Below are 24,230 nucleotides of genomic sequence, written 5' to 3' on the forward strand. Positions count from 1 at the left end.
ACAACTAATGGAACACTAAAATGCACAATTTGTCAATACTTTTGGAATTTTGTTGTATCTGTTCTGAATTGGATTATGTTAAATCATAGGATTTATCAATGTGCTATGGCCCTTTCCTCAAATTTATTTTCTACAAGACTATATATATATATATATATATATATATATATTTTTTTTTTTGATAAGTATTTTCTACAAGACTATCTGATTATATCTAAACTTGCTAATTTTATGTTCTCTTCTTATTATATGAAAAAGAAAAAAAGGAGATTAAGGAAAATAATTCTAGATTGTGAAGTTAAGTGTTCACCAATGATGGTTTACTATAGGGGGAACCCTTTTATAGTAACTCCGGCTAATTGTTTTTTCTTAATGTACACTGTGACTATGTTACATGAACTCAAATATGTGTATTATGTGCAGTTTTGTGTTTAGGTGTCAGACCACCCTGAACCCAAATCTCATGATATGGAGACTCCACTTGAAGTGTGTCTAAAAGTTGTGTCTTATTTATCCGCAAACATAGACATTAAAATACATTATATGTTGTATAGAAATTATAATATATGATATTCTTGTAATTAAGGATATATGTAATTAGATTTTGATGAATAACTGGATTTCCATCTTTCCTTCCATATAAGAAGTAGGAAATCTTTCTTTAATATCAAATTTGATCTTTGTCTTCTTGCAATATCAATGCATGTAGAGGATTGGTGTGGTGAGTTAGAATCACAACCCATACCCATACCAATGTGGAATCCAGTTGATATGAGTACCTTGGGGGAACAAGACATTCTATATAATAGAGCATGGTGATAAATCTCTAACAATTGAAAACTTCATATAGCATATCCATATTCCCAATTTGCTATCGCATAGCTCACCACTGGTGCAATTTAAAATCAACCACAAATTCAAATGTCAAAAAGTATGGAAAAGGGTGAACTTACAGTAATTGGTTCCTCTATATCAAGCATTCCGACATTACTGACCAACATTTCTCCATATTCTCCAATGCACCAAACTGCCACTCGAACAAGACTTTCCTGATGAAGATATATAAGGATAAAATAAAAATATAGTGTAATAGGGTGTGTATATATGACAACACATTTAATCATTCAAAATAATGTGATAATCATATCAGACTTATCTTTCAAAGAAAAAAAATTAAGTACCTGTTCACCTGATGTTTGAACAGCTCTGTATAGGGACCGTACTGTATATCCATGGAGGTTAGAAGCATTGCTAATAACAACAATAAGGGCGTGCCAAACTTCATCCTTCACAAAATTTCCAGCCTACAAATCAAGATAGAAGGCACAGAGGTGACATGATGGAGTACAACATTATAGTTGAAGGCTGTAGTATCTGGTAGGAATGTAGGATGGGGACAAAGGGAGGGGACCAATGCTTTTAACTCAATATAACTGGGTTACATATCACAAGCACTGAACATCAAAGACAAGCAGAAAAAATACAGCCTAAATCAATAAGTTAGACAACCTGCAATATTAACGCATACCTCAGAGAGAACCTTGAGCATCTGATCAATGTACCAAATTTTCTCTTGGGAAAACCTACACTAAGAGACAATATTGTTAAGAGGCTAAACATTACAACAGACATGAAAGCCAAAAGATGATTTCAATCTATTTTAATGGTTTCATTTTCAACCAATCATATCACAAAGCCTTAGTTAGGCAAAAATAATAACAGATTTGGGGAATGGGAGCAAAACATGGGAACAAAACATAACTAGAAACATAGGCCCTGTTCGGTATGTGTTCTGTTCTGTTTTGTTTTGTTCTAGGCCTGCTACAGTACCCTTGTTTTGGCCCAAATCATGTTTGTCTAGACTTGTTTTATTCCCAACAGTATCAGAACAAATCCATTATTTGGCCAAAAAGCTGAAACAAAAATTGTGTTTTATGTTGTTCCAGGCCCATTTTTTACTGTAGTGGGGGTAATAATAAATTTTTTTAGGGCAAATCATTTCAGCCTCGCAATCGCCTCCATCTCTATTCCCGTTCTCAACTCTGGAACTTGCCCCCTCTCTCTCTCTGCAACTGCAAACTACAAAATCTACAAGAATCAGAAGTTCGAAACCCGCCTCCATCTCTATTCTCGTTCTCAACTCTGAACTTGCCCTCTCTCTCTCTCTCTGCCTTTGCAAACTACAAAATCTACAAGAATCAGAAGTTCAAAACCCATATATTTCAGTTTATCTATCTGTCTGCAAGAATCAAAAGTTCAAAACCTATTACCTATTTCAAAACCCATAACGGCATATCATTTCAGATTCTTCAAAAAATCAAAACACATTTATGTCGTTTGATTTACCATCGGAGTGAGCCTCGCAGCCTGTATCATGAGGGATATCGATGCCGCCGATGATGAGGGGTTTCCAGGTTCCAATCTGTGGAGGTCGAAGCCGTGGCCGACCCGGAAAGGCAGGGACTTGGAAGGAGTGGCGGCGGTGGTTTGCGGCTCTACTTCTATGGTGGCAGTGGTGGCGAATGCCGTAATCGGAGATGATCTGGGTGTTGCTCGGAGAGATAGAGGAGGCGATGAGAGGAGAGTGAGATGGGTGCGAGGAAAGAGTGGAGGAGGAGAGAGAGAGAGATTGGGTTCGTGGATGTTTGGATGTTTTGATCCTCGCCAAACATGTTTTGTTCTCATTTTAGAACAAAACATGACAAAACACTTGTTCTGTTGTAGACTAAAACAAAACACAATGCATACCAAACGGGCCCATAGTAACAAACTCCTAGGGAGTATTAAATTAAGTTCCTTGGATGGGGTATCAGCTGTGGGAGTACCCTACAAAATGCTCCCCCCTCTTTCTCGAACATCAACCCACCCACCCAAAAATAAATAAACAAACTGCTTTAAGTGGAGGATGCCTCCAGAACAATAGTTTTTCCTCATCGATCAAGGGAACAACCACAATGTTACGCCTCAAAATCAAAATATATGTAGCCTCTTCCAAATGACCTATAATGTAGTATATACTACATTAGCCATGAAAGAGTGTAGCAGACTGCATTTGCCGCTGGAGGTGAGTGGATGAGGGATAAAAAACTAGAAAGATATAGCTTATAAAAGGTGCTTGTTCATAAATTCACCTGACAATTGTTCGTCTTGTTACACTGCACAACACAACTCCAAAGTGAGGATTGAGTGTTGGTAGTTCAAGTGAAAATTTATTAGACAGTCAAACCAAGATGGCGGGGAAAGTAACTTTTGAGACCTGCTATTACCTCGGTAATGACCTAATGAGAGAGGTCTATAATACTTGTCAAAAAAAATAAATAAATGACCTAATGAGAGAGAGAGATGATGCAAAAGCAACCGATTAGCAAGGAGAGGTCATATAGACTTACCTCCGCTGACTAGGTTTATATGAACTGAAAGCCACAGACATAGCATAGTAAGGTAGCGCCGTTACCAGGGAAGGTTGTTTCAAGGTAATCCTACTACACCCAAATCGCATAATTGGCACACTTGCTATATCCACTAACGCTTCATCCTACTTCTTATTACCAACTATACCTGATATAAAGTATTCTATAACAATTCAAGACAGCAAGAAAGCATAAAAAGATAGTGATCGGTTTGGAAGCATCAAGGGGGAGAAGGAAGGTAAACCTATGACACTGGGTAGATAAACTGTTTCTCCCACCTCAGTTTCAAGATGGGAGGCGGGCGACAGCTGAACTGAAACACTCTATTCTTTTTCCCAACTTTTTCTCCAGCTAAAGATGAGCTGGAGGAAACTGTAGTCTGTTTGGCTTATAGTTTCAACTGTATCCCACAGACCAGGGTTCGAAACTTAGAGAGAGAGAGAGATCAATGTGTGAGTGAGTGTGTGTGTGTGTTGGGTGTTGGGTTGGGGGGGGAGGTACACTCTCTGTCTAGGATTTCTGTGGCATGAGTTAAGCATATAGTTGGGGTGTTCTTTCTTTTAATTGCGAGTCAATACTTTCAGAGCATCTCTTTGTAAACATGAAAAACAACAATCTCCCTACTCTACAGGGCAGTGAAGTGAACAATTGTAACGGGTGGGCGCTTGCCCATTTACCCAAAAGCTCAAATTATTGGGTAGTGCTGCATACCTACCCATTTATACCCAATCACTTTCCCATCCGTATCTAATATGGGACAAATGACCCCTTATAACATTCTCCCCCACCTGAACTCGCAGCACCCTCGTTGCGGTCGGGCCACCCTGCCTACCAGGGGTGGCTCACCCGGATGCCTTTCGAGCCGGGCGCTTGGCGTGGCATTAAGGAGTGGTCTGGCTCTGATACCAACTGTAACGGGTGAACGCTTGCCCATTTACTCAAAAATTCAAGTTGTTGGGTAGTGCTGCATACCCACCCATTTATACCCAATTACTTTCCCATTCGGATCCGATGTGGGACAAATGGCCCCTTGTCACAACAATCCTTTACTCCAGCTTCAGAGGAGCATACTAAGTCCTTAGTCAAATGACCTTCAATTTAGGAGATTAAAGCATAAGAACTTTGTACAGCAAAGAAAGGTTCCACCATAAATCCCAAATATTTCTGATTGTGTTTAAGATATTTCTAGTTAGAACTTGATTAAGGGGCTTGCCATTTTTAGCTGCATTACAATGACGCGTAAACAGTGGATCCCGCTTGGTAGGGATGAACAACCTTCCCTGGAAAAGAATAGAGAAAAGCCATGTCAGTTGGAAAGAAACTGGTTGCTTGCTTACTTTTAGAGGGATCACTTTGGTAAGCAATTATCTAATTACATAGGCATGGATGGTTGCTTGACAAGGATTAGCTTCTCCCTCAGTGTCTTTCCACTTCCATCATTCAGGAACTAACACTTTGCCAAATTCTTTTAAAACCCAGCCTGGTACTTCCCCACTAAGTAATTGTGTTACAACCACACAACTATGAGCTAACATTGCGCCTTTCACGAGACTATGAGCTAACATTGAGTCTTTCTTGGCGTCACCATGTTTTTTTTTTTTTTGATAAGTAAAAACATATTAGAAAAACGTTCAAAAGGGGAACGCGTCCCTAATACTAGAAGAAAAAAGATCTAAGGACCAATAGAATCCAAGAGATCAAAGAAATCATCAATCGAGGAGCATGCATTTCCTCTTACATAGCAGAACAAAGAACGAAGAATATGAATTTTTAAATTAGCTAAAGACGATTCTTTTCCTTCAAAGGATCTGCTATTTCTCTCACGCCACAAACACCACTAGACACCGTGTGGAACAATCCTCCAATAATCACGAGCTTGTTCTTTAACAGGACACCTTTTCCAAGCGTTAATCAATTGTGAGGAGTGCTTAGGCATTACCCAAAAAATGCCAAACATGCAAAAAATAAAGCTCCAACAATTATACGCCACAGGACAATGAAAAAGAATATGATCCACGGATTCACTATCAGCTTTACATAACACCAATTAACAATGATGTTGCCTCTCTTTCTCAAATTGTCCAATGTCAAAATCTTTCCCAAACGAAGAATGTGTTTCAAATAGGAGCTTTAGAACGCCAAACAGACTTCCAAGGAAACTCGTGACCAACGAAATTGGACAAACACAAGAACATGGATCGGACACCATACCTACCATGAGCTAAAGGAACCCACAAAATATCATCACACCCTTTGCCAATATCCTTCTGCCTATACAACATATCCATAAAAACACAAGCTTCCTCCATTTCCCAATCCTGAAAGGGGCGCCTAAACCGCACATCCCACGTAACTCCATTGTTATCAAGTTGATAACAATCAATCACGTAGACATGCTTATTGGCTGCAATACTGTAAAGTCTAGGAAAGGAGTGAGACAACAACTGATCTCTACACCAAAGGTCCTCCCAAAAACGAACATGTCTGCCATCACGAGCTTTGAATCTAATGTGTGTGGAGAAAACATCCCAGCCCTTTCGAATGAATTTCCACACACCAACGCCTCCCATAATAGTGACTGGAAGAGATGACCAGCCCCCACTCTCCTCACCAAAACGACACGAGACAACTCTTCTCCACTGACGATGGCGTTCCTTTCCAAATCTCCATAACCACTTTCCCAAGAGAGCACGATTAAAAGGAACGATTTTTCAAAATGCCTAACCTCAACGGTTGCCAGACATGATCCCAATTAACAAGATGATACTTAAACTCGTCTCCCCTTCCACCCCAGAGAAAATCCCTCTGAATTTTTTCAATCCTTTCAGCAACAGAGCATGGAATTTGAAACAAAGATAAAAAGTAGGTAGGAAGGGATGAGAGAGTACTCTTAATAAGTGTGACTTTCCCCCCTTTAGATAGATACTGCTTTTCCATCCTGCTAATCTTTTCTCATATCTACTAATCACTGGATCCCAATTCCCAACTCGTGTAGAAGAAACTCCCAAAGGCAATCCTAAGTAAGGAAGAGGAAAAGCACCAACTCCACACCCTAGGACAGCAGCTAAGGAGGAAATATCTGAAACATCCCCCACTAGGACAAGCACACTCTTTCCAACATTAATCTTTAACCCAGAAACCGCTTGGAAGCAAGCAAAAATGCACCTCAGATATCTAAGTTGAGAAACTTCAGCATCACAAAAAACCAAAGTATCATCCGCGAACAACAAATGGGAGATCTGCATCTGATGTTCAATATCTCTGCCAACACTGAACCCCCTGATGTAACCCAAATCTTCCGTTTTTCTCATTAATCTGCTCAGACCTTCTATGATAATAAGGAAAAGAAAAGACGATAATGGGTCTCCTTGTCACAGACCACGCGAGCTAGTAAAAAAAACCCACAGGTGAACCATTCACGAGCGCAGAAAACATAACTGACGAGATACAAGTTTCAATCCATTTTATCCACCTATCACCAAACCCCATCCTCCTAAGCAGATACAGAACAAATTTCCAATTAACATGATCATAAGCTTTCTCGATATCAAGCTTACACAAAACGCCAGGAACCCCACTTTTTAATCTAGAGTCAACACATTCCCCTGCAATAAAAACAGAATCCAAAATCTGCCTCCCGCCAACAAAAGCATTCTGTGATTCTGAAATGAGACCATCCAAAACCTTACTCATCCTGGAGACGAGAACCTTGGCAATAAGCTTATACAAACATCCAATTAAGCTAATTGGCCGAAAGTCCTTAATATCAGAGGCACCGCCCTTCTTGGGAATGAGAGCAATGAAAGATGCGTTTAGTGATTTCTCAAATGTGCCATGAGAATAAAAATCCTGAAAGGTGCCCATCACCTCAGCTCGCACCACCTCCCAAATGTGCTTGAATGAGAACTCTGAGTGCATCATCACACCCTTGAAAAAAGGTTTAACCAAGTGTCGAAAACAAGACATTGTGTTCCCCTTCTGCTCCGCTTTTGGCATTAATAAAGGCCATAAATACATATAGGACTCCCAGCCATAAAAAAAATTGTGCCCTCACCCCAGGGAGGTTTGATGTCCGCTCTTTCTATAGGCATCGTTTAGATTCTCCGGGACCTACCTTCCCGTGTAAGGCCATATGGAGTACCAAGGCTCCTCTTAAGATGGCCTTTTTTTGTTCGGAACGACAATTCTGGGGAGGATTCTGACGTTATATGAACTGAGGAGGAAGAGACAGGTTATTATCAAATGGTGCTGCATGTGCAAGAGAAATGAAGAGTTGTTAGATCATGTTCTTCTGCATTGCCCAGTGGCCTGGGAAAGAGGGAGCAGGAGCTCTGATCGCACGGTGCAAGAGAGCACCCGGCCCGGAGACCCGGGTCCTTCTTATGAGAGGCTCCTCCTCTGGATCGACTTCACCCTTTGGACAAGTATGATGCCCTTTATTTTTTTTTCAAAAAAAAAAAAAAAGGAAAAAAATCCCAATATCAGCGTGCACTGGTTTTCGGAGTTTGGAGTAGATTTGTTTTTTTTAGATCTGTTTGGCAACCATTAAAATGTCCCTACTGGAAAATATGCTGGGAATTGCTTTTGGGTCTGTTCAGGGTCCAGTGGATCATGCCTCATTCCTCGAGAGGCATGACAGAGGCTAGGAGAGATTCTCCAGTGGGCTCCCAAGTCCATGACTTCTGGATGGTATCGCTCTTGTGTGTTTGGTGGTGCTTGTGGAGAAGACGAAATAGGATATCCTTTGACGGCGAGGAGACTCCTATTGGGGCATTGAAATTCTCTTTGTTGTTGGGTCTTCGGGAGGAATAGTAAATCTTTGGGGGGAAGAGAGTTGATTTTTTGCCTATATTGAGAGTTAAGGGGCCCTATTTGGTCCTTGTGTAGCTTTTGTGGGATGCATTCCCCTTTTGAACGCCTTCTAACGATATCTTACTTATTTGGGGAAAAATAAAAGAGTAAGATATGGCATAAACCACAACTTCATAATTAATACCTCGATGCATTATGGTGTAACAGGCTCCTTCCTTTTCAATAAAGATTTATGGGTGTTGCTTTATTCCCCAATCAGATGTTTTCATGTAAGCTACATACCCTAAGGAGCCAAATGGAAGCCCCAAAACCAACAAAAAGCAAACACCTACTCCTAACAAGATTAATATGCAGCAAGCTCTGCAACAAAAGTGAAGTAACAACACTGTTAGTGAACATCAGGCTTACAACTGGCTTCAAATCAAAGCTTGGCCAATCAGGGTGCGCTTGGTCACCACTAATAACACGAGAAGGATAATCAAAGCTGGAGGGATGCCCTTGCCCAAGAGTTATTTTGTGTTCCGGGGAGAAGGGGTATTATGTTAGGTGGGGGACACTTGGGAAGAATGGAGGGAACAAAACTCCTATTGAAGAAAAGGCATAATAATGGGAACCACGGGAATGATAATTGTTGCTGAAGTCATCCACCATTTTTCTAACCAGGGAAAGATATCAGTCGAATGCCAAGTTATATTCTTATCGGAAGTGGCCCTATGTGCTAGAATGACTTATACATCTAGAAAGATATATACATTATACACTTAAGTTCATAACCATTCTCCTATTACTCATATCATAGAAAATTCCAAAATATTTAAATGGCAACTTTACTGCTTACTTTTCAACGATAGAGCAAATTTTGGCGGTAAGATCTCCCTTGAATTCCTGGTCGCTTACTTCCAGATATTCAATTAGCTCTTTTGTCAAAGCCTTTGCATTGCTTTCATTCACAAGAAGATATACAAGCTCAAGGGCCCTTTTACGAATTGAAGCATCTGAATCCTGAAAAATAAAAAAGCAAGTCATCAGCTTCTCATTTGTAAATTAGAAAACGAGGCTCTTGTTGATAATAATGCAACAGAGATAAGTATACAGGGAATGTGATTTCAAAAAGTGAAGTGAGAACTGAAGACAAGAACCCAAGAAAACTAATGTAAGCAAAATATTATTTCTGCTCTAAGCCCTTCCACCCACCCACCAAAAACAAAAGGAAATGATAAAATTAGCCAAAGCAATCCCGAGGGAGATATTACAATTTACTAATCAAAGCCCTGAATCATAGAGTGCCGGACAATCATGTGGAGAAGAAAGATTTATTAATGTTAACATATATTTCAGCCATAGAAAGAACAAGAAAAATAAGTAAAACCAAACCCGCCCAAACAATACCTTCACGCATTCCAAGATTGTTGCCCTGTGCCTCTGCACTGCTTGTGCATCTACTGTAATAGCTTTCATCAGCATGTTCAATGCAACATATCTGATGGAAAAGGTAATGTTAATATTTACAAGACACAAGCAAACAGCCTGTTTGGAATAGTGAATATTTACAAGACACACGCAAACATCTAAACAATTGAAAATATGGAATGTAAGGATTAAAGTAGCAAAAATTATAATTTTGTGATCGAAGTAAAAGAAAATTACATATTGTGCACGGACAATGTACTATTGTAATGATGCAGATGATATCAATGGTCACTTTTATTGCTTTACAGTAACCACGGTCAATAGGACAAAAAATGTTTTTAGGTTTAGTCATTAAATTATAATTTTCTTATTTAAGTAACTAAAGGTATCAAAGTACAAGGGGCTATGATATACATTTCAGGTTCTAAAATAAATTAAATTAAATTAAAATAAAAACAAAGCAAAATATACATATGTCGTTGTGGTTCACAATATACATGCAATACTGATTACATAAGAGGCACTAAAACGTTTTTTGCTGAGAATTCCTATGCACTGGCGTAGGCAAACTTACACCATGTTCAGCACTAAAGCTATTTTACAAAATCAAAGGCACCAAAACTCGCTTTTCTCTCAAACAAAAACTCCTCACACATAACTCTTGAAGTTGAATCCATTGGTCAAGATGAACTTTATGATCATTATCTCAGTCATGTTTACTTTACCTTGACAAAGAAGGGCTATGGTTTACTGATATTGCATGTAGGGCTCGCTATTAATATTAAATATCATTTACCTGTCACTAAGGGATTGCGGTAAGTCAAGATTAACTATTGAGATTATTACTAGATTCCTATAACTGAATATTTACTTCTGAAATAAATGCTCTCCACATCTCATTCTTCTCAGTAAAAGATGAGCATAGCAAGGCCAATGCAGAGGCCAGCTGGTATTTCGACGACCAGACCACACAAAAAATTCTCTCAACTGTGAGTTAATCTCGACTGTAATTAGCTCAATTATGTGTAATTAGAAAACATACATAATTAAATTACAGTGTCTTGGCAAAATAACAAGACCCCAAATGTGAAATCTGCTGCAAAAGCAAAAGTATAGGATCACAAAACACTGTCATTACTCTAAAAATAATAATTGGAGATACAGCTAACCAACAAGTTCAAGGTAAACATGAACATACGGATATTTAACCAATCCATATACTTTAAAGCATGCTTGGGCATCAGAATATCCTAAGATGCAGCCATGCCCGGCTCAGTGCCTTGCCTAGGTTGAGGTGAGGCACTTTCAAGCAGGTATGAAACTAAGCGCCAGGCATGCATGCCTAAGCACAAGGCTCCCAAGAGGCACGCCTCTGTTAACTGTTTATTAGTTTAACAATTGGATCTTTAGTGAGCCATTTATTCTCAACTATGGGCAACTCGGTGCGCTACTACACACCTTAGCAAACTTTTCATTGTTTGGACTAAAGAACAACACAACAGCTTATCTCCCTATACCAAACAATACAATAAAGAAGAGGATAAGAAGAAATATGAATGTCCGAGGAAAAAAAAGGTTGAGACGATGACTGTTTGACTGACCTCTCTCTCTCTCTCTCTCTCTCTCTCTCTCTCTCTCTCTCTCTGTGTGTTATTTTTTTTGGTGGGTAGTAGGGAGAAATTATAGATCTTTAGAGGAGATTGTAAATTTTTTGGACCCTTTGAAAGTTTAGAGGCCCTATTTGGCCTTGTGTAGTTCTCTTGGGATGCGCTCCCCTTTTGAGCGCTTTTATACAATTTTACTTATCAAAAAAAAAAAAAATCAAAGCCACAAGATATTGATTGCTCTGCTTTCTTCCTTTCCTTAACAAAGTCAAAACTCTCTCTCTCTCTCTCTATTTTCTTCTTTTTCTGAAAAAAGCCCTCTCATTTTCCCTGATCAAAACCCTAAGCTGTTGTGCACTTTTTTCTTTTTCTGGACTGAGACTGGCTTTCTTTGCTGCTTTGTCCCCCCCCTTCTTTCCTTCTCCAATTTTTTTGTTCCTCTTCCACCTATTTTGCTTCAATTCCATGTTATTTTTGCTGCAATTTGCCAATTACACTTTGTTCATTTAGTTTTTACTTGGTCTGTCATATTTTGGTGTTCAATTAACTTGATGTGGCTTGTAATAAAGTACTCTTTTTGTGGTTCATGCTTTCCTGCTCATTTATTAAATAATTTCAACAGTAAGTTGGCCTTTTTTCCTTTTTCTTAAAATGCCTCGTGCATATAATTACTGAATTTTACTGGATTAGGTTTTCAATCAAGCATTTTGGAACTTTTGTATATATACATGTGATTTATTTGATATCTCATGTTCTTGATTCTTAAAGATTGTTAATCTTGTGATTACATATAACATGAATTCTAAAAATTTAGAAGACAAACAACATTCTAAGGTAGAATGCAATGTTATTTGCGGTATGCGAATGTGCTACACAACATGTGACTTATTTCACTCAAGTTACAGTGCTATCTTGCACCTTGTGCCTAGTCTCCAGGAGACCTTGGTGCCTTATTGTGCCTTTTGCATTCATATGAACAATACCTTTCCGATTAATTATACAATGTTGTTGTTGGTAGCTATACATAATTAAAGCATACTGTCTTGGAAAAAATAATAAGACCTTAAACATGAAATTTAACCAAAAAACAGGTATAGGATCAGGAATCGGTCATCGCATTAAAGAAAGCAGTTACAGATAATCACTAACCAATAAATTCAAGGTAAAACAAAATTTTGGATGTAAAAATAATTTAACAGATCACTAATATAGATCCTTCTTGCGTTCGGGCAAACAATACCTTCACATCGATAATACAATTTAGTTTCTCAAAGACAAAATCAACCAACCACAACAATCATTCTCAATGAATACAAAGTTACCTGATATTATTGTCACGGTTTGACAGGAATCTTCCCAAAATATTTATAGCAAGCACCCGCAAGCCACTATTATCTTCAATGCTCATAATGGTTTCAACACATTCATAAAGAATCGCGTTGCCCGCATTTTTGTTTGACTCAGTTTTTGTTGCAACCTAGAATTGGAATGCAGCATGATGCAGTAAACGTAAGTGAACTTTGCTATATGTACAGAGAATTTTCTTTAAATATTAACATCCAAAATTTTCGAGTGTTGATAATCCATCAATAAAAAGTTCATGGCCAATTAAAATGAATGTACTAATCCACTTTGACATTGACGAGAGAAACAAAATCAAGAATGCCAAGTATTTTATGATTAAAGAATAAAATATCAGATCAGAAGAAGATTATTCAAATATCATAGTGATCAAAAAACATGTGTAAGCTAAGGCGCATTTTTGCATGTACCAAGAACTCACATTCGTGCATTACCATCTATTCCAATCAAGTCTGACTATGTAGCTTATTTGCACAAGGGATAAGGTGCCCAAAGAAACCCTAACTAAACACTGGCATGGTTTTTTTTTATAAGTAAAGATGTATTAGAAAGGTGCATTATCGAGTCCGACTATGTAGCTTATTTGCACAAGGGATAAGGTGCCCAAAGAAACCCTAACTAAACACTGGCATGGATTTTTTTTTTTTTATAAGTAAAGATGTATTAGAAAGTGTTCAAAAGGAGAATGCATCCCGAAGATTACACAAAGGAGGGCCAAAGAAAAAGGTCCTATGGGGCCAAGGAACCCAAAAAATCAACAAACTCCTCTATAGAATTACAATTTCACCACATCACCCAACTAAAAAGAGAGCCAATAAATAGAAATTTCAAAGCCCCAATGGAGGATTCCTCCCCATCAAAAGATCTTCTATTCCGCTCCTTCCAAACGCATAAGAATTCCTCCTAAAGTTTGACGGGGTTAATTTTGACTGATGCCACAGACAGGAAGTGTGCAACAACATGTTACCCTTCAGGGCTAGTTTGGTGCGGTGGAATGGAATACAAAGAAAGTGGAATGGAATGGTTTTTATTCCATTCTTGTGTTTGGTGTCCAATTTTAAACTTGGAATCGTCATTCTCCAACATTCTTGGAGAATGATCATTCCATCAAAATCATTCCACCTTTTCACAAAAGGAATGACCATTCCATTCCTACTTTAAAAAAAATACAAAGTAAAAAAATATTAAAAAATAAAACCTAACAAATTACAAACCCACCGCCGGCGTCATCATCTCCTCCATCAAACCCACCGCCGGCGTCATCATCTCCTCTATCAAACCCAACCCAACCCATTGTCTAACAAACATAATATTGATCTTGAACTTCAAAGTGATGGACCAAGACACAATAAAAAATCAAAAGTAGATCTGAGTGAAGCAAACAGTGAACAAGGCCCAAAAGCAAGCTTTTTCGTGATTCTCTCATTGATTTTGTGAAAGAATTGCTGAAACCATTCTTTCCAAATCGGATCCGTCCTCACCCTTGTTCGATCGTACTGAAGTTTGTAAATCGGATCACCATTCTTTACAAATCGGATCTTTCCAAAAGCACTGAAGTTTGTAATGGAGCTTGGATCACCGCTGTTCGTTGCCGCCTATCAAATCGGATCCGTTAGTTTCTTTCTTCTCTCTACTTTCTCTCTCTATCTATTGCCCACAATTTCATTCTTACATACCTCTTTCTAACCACTGGATTGGAAAAAATTTGATGTTAATTTTTTAGTTAATTTTTTTTAATTAATGATAAAGGTAATTTGGAGAAAACATGATAAAGGTAAAACAATATAAATTCATTCCATTTTAATTTTTAGTCCAACCAAACAAGTAAATGGAAATTATCATTTTATTTTTTTACATTCCATTCCATGTTTGCAACCAAACATGGAATGGGAATCATCATTCCCACTCCGTACCATTCCCATTCCATTCCCACCTCCATTCCCATTCCATTCCAATTCATTCCACCACACCAAACTAGCCCTTAGTCTATTAAAGCCAGATTAACATTAAAATTTTCTATATTTTCTTTTTTTAAATGCCAAATGTTCTTTCTGATTGACTTCTAATTACGAGAATGGGTATGATAGATGTGCCAAAGTGGAAAACTCTAAAATACAAGGAAACTGAACAGACATGTTAAAGGCACAACAATATATGAATATATAGTTATAGTATATGTGTTTTGTGCACGACAAATATATTACGATCAATTAGATTCAGATTTCTAGAAAAAACAATTGCACAACTTGGAAGGCAAATCTCAGCAAGTCGATATATATACAGTATTCAAATTTCTTTTGGAAAAACTTTTAGACATGAATCTAGGATTGTCAGAGGTAAGATACAAATCAATGGGTAGGCGTGGCAGATTTTCCTTTAATCTGCAGAGTGGAAGGATCAAAACAGAATCCACGGAATTCGTGCTTTCACTTGGTCAAGTGTGGGATATGAAAATGGATCTATTTATTTACTCGTTAGTTAGTTAACAATGGAATAGTTATGCAAAAGTTTGGACTCAAACCCCCATCCAGGAGGTTATCTTCATTGTTAGCTAACTCACCTGCTCTTTGTTTCATTTAATAGAAAACTTCTTTTTTTTATCAGTAACACCACAGCCACCACCATCTGTTACATTTGCCATCAACTCACCAGCCTGGAAGCTTCATCATCAATGTTCAAGAAAACTCTAGGGTTAGATAGGGGTGAAAAAAAGCATCTTATTTTTCTCCCAGCTTAGGAGTTAAGACTAATTGGCTTCACAGAAGCTATGTAAAGTCCACGATATCTCTCAGTCAAATTCAGAGTTAGAGAGGTCAGAGCTGGGCATGTGTGAAGAACTTCGCCTCTCAAATAAGATGGAGAAGGAATCAGACTCCCAAACTTCGTGAATCCGATACTTCTTCCCCCCACACCCCAGCCCCGCAAAACCTCCCAAACAAGAAACGGTCATTCCAAAAGACCATGATGACAAAGATGAACATTTATGGAGCTGTTGTGCAATGACAGGAGAGAGAGGAGGAAAAGGGGAGTGAGGCGGGAAAGAGAAATAGTATCTAGATGTTATGCACGTGCTTGGAGACCAAAATGGTCAAGTATGAAAATTACAAGACCGTGATGTGAGTGCCACATGCCAACTGTACATTAAAGAAGCGAGTCTAAGCAACAAGTTACTTTGGCAGGGAATATCTTCTGTTAGCTAAACAAACGAAATTTAGCTATGAAGTTAATTCCAGGGATAAAATAATTGTTTATACCCTTCTTTTTAATTTCACACCGTTGCCGGTCCCCTCTTGCTCTGTATTCTAATTGCAAAGGGGTTTAAGGGTTGCCACAACTCCTTGCCAGCTTTTCCCTTCTTGATACAACCATTGCATTCACAAATAATAAGACAATAAAGAAATCTCTCTCTCTTGAGATTACTAGAGAGTGCTTCACAATTACATCCATCAGTTTTTTCTTTTGCAAATTTAACCATTTTTTTTGTAAGAAGTGGCCCTTTTACAGATTTTCCTGGTGATAAGAATTGTCTTCTCCATCACTTTTTGTTACTCAAGAATAGGATTAAAAGGAAACAGCCTCTTGACTTCCATTTTAAGAAAGTACCATTGCGGATCAATGAAACAAGCATTCTGACACAGCAAAGACTTTTAGGAAAAATGGACCGAATGCGTGATTTGCCATACTTACATATGCAGAGAATACAGTGACAAATGAATTGCAGGAGGGGGAAATATATTAAAAAACAGTCGATATTTTCAACAGATTCACTTTGATTGCTGAAGTTAACAATTTGGAAAAGACAAATTGACAGTAAATAAAAAATTTCTATATCACCTAATAGAACATGACATGATAGCAAGAGGGCATAGGACACTGCAGCTGACCTGAGCAAGAATATCATTCATAAAATCACTAGCATCTGCATCTCCTTGGCCCAACACGCGCAAAAGCCTAAGCAATCTGATATGGAGAAAGGGGTCTGTGATCCCAGAAATATCATACTCAGGTGCATATGGACTGTTCACAACATCCTTTAGGACTTTGACCAGACCCTCTGTGCATTTCTATAGTCACAGGAAAAAAAAAAATGTCACATTAAAAAAAAAAAAATCAAAATTAGCAATATCATATAGTTCTCTCCTCTGAAGATGCAGTAGAATAATAAGGTCAACTACTTAAAAATTGTACAAACAAACATCAAGCTCTTTAGTGTTAAAGTTTTAGTCAATGACTGTGCTCTTCATAATACAAATATTTTCCAAACCAACTTTCCATATAGTCCCCCAAGGGTGGATATAACTACATCACAAACTTAGCTTGAAAGCTGTTTGAGGACTAAATTTCTTAAAGTATGTGATATAGACACTCAGAGTGGTGATGTATCCAGTACGCAACCTTTGAGAGTCTTCAGTCACTGCAACCCATTCTCTTTTACGGATAAACAAGGAAAAACGTGTATGATGTATCTTCTTGATCACAATTGTAAACCTTGGTATCCTTAATCTCCAAGGGAATTCCAGGACTCCATTTTTCAGGGAAAAGAAGGTGGTGCAACCCCCCCCCCCCCCCCCCCCCCCCAACCACCCCCCACCCCAAAAATTATTATCCCAAAATATATATATCTACAGTTATGCTTGTTAGCATTAATGATGTGCCTTATGAGGTGAATGAACAAACTGATGATGTCAATATCTTTTAAAGATGATCAGCACCACATCACTCAGCAAAATCTTGTGTACAACTCAAAATGGAGCATGCTTCTCTTTTTTCTACTACTACAGGCATGATCAGGTTACCTTTCTGAAAAACTCAAGGGCCTCTGCACTGACTCTACATAGATCTATACAAAGCTGAACTCCAGTTATCAGTACTCCATGGTGCTTTTCTCTAAGTAATGCAGCAGCAGGGTTTACAAAATTTTCTGCCAGGTCAGGCACTTTCCTTATAATCCTTATAGAGCATAATGCTGCCTGCATTACACAAGAACTTCAGTAAGTGTTACGAAATATAAATACATTCAAGAGGACCGAATAGAAGGAAAAGAAACATAAAGTATCAAATAGAACAAAAAATTACTTAAGGTTCAACTGTCTAATTTTTGCCAATAAAGTCAAAGCCATCAACTTATAACTTCTCACATGATTTCATCAGGATAAAAGGGGGAGGGGAACATAAAATGTTAAGCAAAGTAAAATGCCACTTGAACAACATGGTAACTGGTAAAGTGCAATCAATATTTTAACAGACAAGAAAAGTCCAAATTTGTCAACCATTCTTGCAGAGCTTCTAACAGTAAAACACCATGAAGAGGATAATGAACTTGCTCAAACCACTTAAAAATAGACTTCAGTGACAAAAGATTTTAGTGCTACAGAAGATACAGGACTTGTTTGGTGGGGAAAAAAAAAAAGTACTACAGGAGACATAGAATAACAAATTCCACCAGTGCCTGCTTGCCATTGTCCACAATGAAAGCTCATATGACTATGACATGTATCATATTAAGGGCACAAATCTTTCCCCCATGAGAAAGATGGCAGAAGGCTGGGAGCCTGGGATATTGTTCCAGCCTTCCAGGTAAAATACACAATAGGGAAAGGTTCGATATGCTTGATAGAATTCCTGCCATCAAACAGGATAGGAGTTTCAAATGGTTTAAAAATTTTTACAACAGATACTGCCGGACAGATGGTACACCACATCTTATGGTAGTTTTATCAAGAGTCGAGATCTGATAAATATTTGTGTTTTGTTGAAAGAAAGACTGTATATAGCACCTAAATTCATTCTTCTTTTTTGTTGAGAAGATTAGTTCTATGGTGTTGCCTCTGGAAGTAAAATACACTCACCCATGATAGCAAGAAAGATAAATTCAAGGGTGAATATTGTCATTTGTGATTTGTCAGCTTTCCCAAAAGTAATTAGGTCGATGCAAATTCTTTCTCAAAATTGCTATGACGACTATGTGGAAGTAAAAAGTTCTAGGGTCATCAAAGATTTTATGTCTCAAAAAAAGTAGCCACTACTACTCTATAGGTGTAAATTTTTCCCCTCGCTCTCCTTGTTAATCACTCTAATCCTGTCAGATAATTGCATCTTCTGAATAAATTTGTATATGTAGTATTCAGTCTCAATTTCACAAAACTGTCAGATTTTCCACCTGATATAAATACAATTACTTGCCAATAGTAAAAAGGAAAGAACATAGACATAACCTGTTGGCATTGAAAGTCAAACATATAAATTGATTACATGAATTTGTAGAATATGAAGTGCCTTGTAGAAGGCCACAAAAGGTACTTATTAGAACAACTTACTTTCTTCCTAACATTTGGATCTCGAAATTGCAGCAATCTTTCAACCTCCGGTGCAAGATCACGAGCCATTTCTGCAGAACATATATTCCCCAAAGCACAAAGAGCAAGTCCCACAATATATTGATTGGAATGATTAAGGTCTCTGTGCACAAGTTAAGGTTTTTAAAGGGCAAAATAAATTTTCATTTTTAAACCTGATTCCTGGTAAGAATAAAATTTAAATTTGGTAGAGGAGAAGAACGTGGAGACTATAAGTACAACATGTACGGGCAAGTGACCTAATAATAAAAACACAAAGCAAAAGGAGGAATTCACTTAGACTGGATACTGCTTTAGTGAGTTTGTGACCAACATTAGAACTTCCTGTCTTTCATCCAGAAGCAACATTAGGCCAAGATATCCTATTCTCTTCTCTGGAAATCCAGCAGAAGCAATTAACTTCAGGCATTCCATTTGACCAAAATGTGTGGGGTAACCAAGCATGTGAATGAACATGAGCTTTGCCAGATTACGGTGCATATAATCTTGATCATTTTCACTAATTGCTGAACGAATAGCAGCACATTCTTTTCTTACAACAGCGCGTTCCTCTGCTGCAGTTTTGCAAGCACGTATAGCCCGAATCATGTCCCTGCATTGGAACAGTAAGCATAAGCCACATCATGAAATAAACATGTTGAAGTTAATGATAGAGCTTGGATAGCCAAAGTTAATGAAAGAGAATAAACTAAATGTACGGTAATCAAAATTTTGATTTGGGTATTACCATTTCTGTTTATATAGGCAGATTGAATGGAGGAACTCTAGCAAAAACAAATTTTGATATAAAATACATATCATGAGGAAATCTAACGAGAGGTATTAGGTGGGGAAAGGAAAGAAGCAAAAAATAAAAATATAAAACTTAGGATAATAGATAAATAAATAAGGAAAATAAAAGAATTTCATGTTACAAGCCATGACTCAGAATTGAAGTTAGAGAGATATATACTTCATGAAGTCCATTTATTATCGAATCTTTAACGAACCTGTCTTAAAAATCAAAATTGCAATATTATTGTAATTTGTAAACAAATTTGCAGTATCTCCGGTACCATTTTCTATAAATTTAACCCTCAAACACACTTCAATAAAACAATTCCCCAAAACTAAAAAATTCCATGGCCCAGAAAATCATTACCTTCCACTTCTCATGGTGTTCTTGACAAACTTTTATGCTGAAAATTGTAAAATTAAGTTACATTTAATTTAGAAGCATATATTTTTTAAAAAAATAATAATAATAATCCAAGTTTGACAGATTTAATGCTTATTCGAAGATCAATTTCTTCTACCATAGCTTAAGAGTAACAGTTATGGTAACTTATGCAAAGCCGCAAATTAGGCCTCTTGAGTCTTGAGCTATTGTTCAAAAAAACTTTTATCCATGCTTTAACATATACCTTCTCCAACCTAATTCAATACTCAAGTTCCTCCACAAATTTCAACTTATCTTATTGCTGCTAAACTATTCACATGATGTAAACATAGATCCCAGTAGCCAAAAGCAACCATTTCAATGGCATTTGCTTCTTTGCTTTCCAGTCAACTGCCGGTCATTGCGAGTTCAAACTTTAGGGTGGATTTTACATGTTCTATTAGAGTGGATATGTATGGTTGTTGTTGGGTAGTCAAACAGGCTTCAGCCCCATTACCTTGGTGTGGATTTGTTACCAATGAGAATTCAAGTATTTATGATGATTCAAAAAGAAGATGTGCAAATTCTGTACCTAGTACAGGATATAGCACACTACAACCACATACAGATGTCCAAGAATCTAAGGGGAAAAAATGGAGTGCTATTCAAACCAGACCAGGCAGATAGCAGCTACCATGTTCATAATTAGCCACAACAACAGCCAAGCCTTTTTCCAATTATTTGGGGTCGGCTACATGAATTCCATGTTTCCATTCCGCTCTATTTAAGGCCATAGCCTCAGTCAATCCACATGCCGTCATATCCTTCTTTACTAACTCTACCCACGTTAACTTTGGTCTTTCTCTTCACCTAGTATTACCCTTAATGTGGACTATGTCACTTTTCCCAACCGGCGCACTTAAAGGTTTTCTTTGCACATGTCCAAACCATCTTAACCGATTTTCTCTCATTTTATCTCCAATTGGTGCCACTCCAACTATCTCCCGAATGTGATCGTTTCTATTTCTATCCTTTCTAGTCTTACCGCACATCCATCTCAACATTTGCATTCTCGCCACACTAACTTTATGCAAATGTTGTTTCCTAGCTGTCCAGTATTCGGTACCATAAAGTATGGTTGGCATTATTTTAAATTATCTTATACTCAGTTCCTTTTCTTTTTTTTTAAGAAATCTTAATGGTGAGCAGGTTGGTAATTAAATATCAGATTATTTTTAACCCAAATGTATTATTCCAAGTTACGCACCACATTGAATTAACATTCATTTAGTTGTTTTCCTTTCCCATATTTCCTTCGCAGATTCGGGTTTTAATGGGCTATGCATTTCTTGTTAAGGGAAATTTTGAAGGGCTTGTGGGGAAGCGCAGTAGGGCATGGGTTTGGAAGGCAGAAAATGCAGAAAGTTGATTTTTTGCAAGTCTTTGGCTGTTCATAGAGTATGAAATATTAAATTTCTAAAGATAAGCAAAAATTTACACAGACTAAGTGGGCTAAAATCAACATATGTCCTAATTTAATATAGTTCACATTAAGACACTAGTAGAACTGTTTTCGGTTTACATCTTATACATTTTTATATAGTACTTTAAATAAGGTTGATTAACAAAAGAAAGAAGAAAAAAAATCCTTAGTTACAAGATCCAAACAACTTCAAAGTTGAGAAAAACCCTGAAACAAACATAACATAGCTACACCATCCAATGTGTTCCAGCCGATACAGGAAGCTACAAGAGGTAGACTATATGTAAACCTAACCTCCAACATAATTCACGTGAGCCCCTACTGTGATACTGAAATGTGCTATCTCTGATAGACAACCCAAGCATTTACCATCCCTCCAAGCAATGGCCCAGCTAATCACATTATGAAATACAAGGCCCCAACCAGAAATGGAGATTTCTAAAAGAAGAAACTACAGCACAATTTCATCCTTCCCATGATTGGTTCACTTGTTGAAACCAAAACCAACACCACCATAGTTAATTATTCGCCAGCAACAGTAAAATTCTCACTCATTATTGGAAGTTTTAATTCCTAAAACCACTAGCCAATTATGAAACTATGTGCATACACATGCACTTATCATCTTCAATGTTCCAACAATTGAATGGCATCCACTATCAATTTCATTAATATTCAAGTTAGTGCAGTTGAATTAACCCAAACAAGCCCGCTAATAGCAATTTACGCAGGATTTGAGCACTTGATCTGATATGTATGACGAAAAGCAAGATTGAAGAATTGTTGGCTCACCTTAAACGCGTACCAGATGAGAAGGGATTCATGATTGGGTCCGTTTCGAAGCTCTACAATAGCTTGATCAGATCCGGATGCGAAGACGAACGCGAAACCGATCAATCACCGATAGCCCAATTATAAATATGTACGTGTATATATATATATATGAACAATATATATAAGCGAAGCTTAGAATCGAGATCTGGAGAGGTCAATTGGAGGATCTGGAATGGAATTACAGACTTGTACAGACGGATTTGGATCTAGAGAGAGAGAGGGAAAGGGTAGAAATGAGTTTAATGTGCTGATTGTGTAATGAATCTATTTGGGGAGTCTCTTTCCACTTACGATGGAATGCTGTGTGTGTGTGTGTGTGTGTGAAACAAACGAAATGAAACGGAGGCACTAAGAAATTCTAATGAGTAACGATTCGGTCACTGGTGGTGACTTTACTTATATCACCCTTGAAATATGATTGCAGAAATTCTTGTAGAGTTAAAAATATGGGTAAATTACATTCACCTCCCCTCCAGTTAGCTAAAAGCTCAAACAACTCCCCTCAATTTTTAGAAATATCATTTACCTCCCCTAAATGAACGTCCGTTAGAATCAATTAACCGACCATAGGATTTTTACCAAAAGACCTTACATTTGACCTAATTATTTTAATACAATAATAAAACTTTTCTTATATGACGATCGTGCCCTTAACACCATCCATTACAAACAAGTTCCTTAACCTCACCATTGTTGCCAAATTCACCCTACAAGCCACGCAATCAAGATGCCATCTTCTTCACCTCTTACGCTTTAAAGTTTAAACATCGACCGTATGTGTTGCAGAGCCCATAAACCTCAAGAAATAAAGTACATGAGGAAAAGAAACAAAGTAAAAATGACCCCAACTTCGTTTTTAACCAAAAACACCATTATCAAACTGAAGATGCGGCGGGGTCAGTGGTCTCCAAGGCAAAGGAAGAAAGAATAAGGTGGCAGAGACAACACACAGTATAAGAGATAAACGAAGTAGACGTGTAGGAAACGTGGGGGTAGTGAATGAGACTACCTATAAGATCAAATAAATTGTTATTGGCATGTTTAAGGAAGGTGAGAAATCCATTGATGATTATGTGGAATATGATGTGAGGAAGGCTTGGTTTGGTCTTTGGACCGGCATCACCTACCAAACCCTAATCTCTCTCACCATTATCGTTTGTCACTCTTCACTTCTCTCTGACAGCTCGATCGATCTCAGACTCCACTATTGCGTTTGAGGAGGGAATCATTGGCACCGTTAGCCGGCTAATACTTCATGTACCTGGGTTTGCGATTTTGACACCATTTTTTGGGATTTCTTTATGAAAAGTAGTGCATGTTATCAATTTAAAGGGGTGTGTACTGTAGATTTAGGGCTTGGATTCAGACTATCGATTCAACACTCATTCATGTTCATTGTAATAATACTGTGAAATGAGTAATTTGGTGCAAGGGTGTTGGTGGAATCCCTATAAATTACAGCACGACACGTGAATTGGGAACATTGTTTGTTAATATCAATAGTTGTATATAACAAAAATAAGTAAATTGGTGTTTTGGTTTTTTATTTGATTGTTTCAAGGTTAAATATGTATTTTTGACAAAGTCAGAGGGCAATATGAACTTTCTGGATTCTTAGCATGGTGACAGTAACTGACCAACTTTGACTTGGACGGACATCATTTTAGGGGAGGTAAATGATATTCTTGAAAATCGAGGGGAGTTGTTTGAACTTTTATCTAACTAGATGGGAGGTGAGCGTAATTTACTCTAAAAATAATATTTAATTTATTATTATTTTGGGTAAAATTCATTTATACCCTTGTGTTTTGCCTTTAATAT

At 37.6% G+C, this 24,230-nt stretch overlaps 1 protein-coding gene across 2 annotated transcripts in view; it reads right to left on the reverse strand.

Moving 5' to 3' along the window:
- Positions 1-22,736, reverse strand: part of LOC132294955 (AP-1 complex subunit gamma-2-like) — a 38,698-nt gene extending 15,962 nt beyond the window's left edge. Inside the window, exons 1-11 of one of the 2 annotated variants that reach the window (XM_059793005.1) lie at positions 22,368-22,736; positions 19,244-19,546; positions 18,916-19,057; positions 17,395-17,568; positions 16,483-16,662; positions 12,559-12,713; positions 9,612-9,702; positions 9,061-9,224; positions 1,529-1,583; positions 1,182-1,304; positions 954-1,049 (exon numbers count right to left, since the gene is read on the reverse strand). In XM_059793005.1, coding sequence (XP_059648988.1) covers positions 954-1,049; positions 1,182-1,304; positions 1,529-1,583; positions 9,061-9,224; positions 9,612-9,702; positions 12,559-12,713; positions 16,483-16,662; positions 17,395-17,568; positions 18,916-19,057; positions 19,244-19,546; positions 22,368-22,399 — 1,515 coding nt within the window. In that variant the 5' untranslated portion in view covers positions 22,400-22,736. The remainder of the gene's footprint in view (positions 1-953; positions 1,050-1,181; positions 1,305-1,528; positions 1,584-9,060; positions 9,225-9,611; positions 9,703-12,558; positions 12,714-16,482; positions 16,663-17,394; positions 17,569-18,915; positions 19,058-19,243; positions 19,547-22,367) is intronic. The other variant, XM_059793004.1, reaches the window with a different exon arrangement.
- Between the last annotated feature and the right edge of the window lie 1,494 nt (positions 22,737-24,230).

Source organism: Cornus florida, unplaced genomic scaffold, assembly GCF_030987335.1.
Source record: "Cornus florida cultivar Cherokee Brave unplaced genomic scaffold, ASM3098733v1 CherokeeBrave_3.0.0_Hap2_Chr02, whole genome shotgun sequence".
Lineage (NCBI taxonomy): Eukaryota > Viridiplantae > Streptophyta > Magnoliopsida > Cornales > Cornaceae > Cornus > Cornus florida.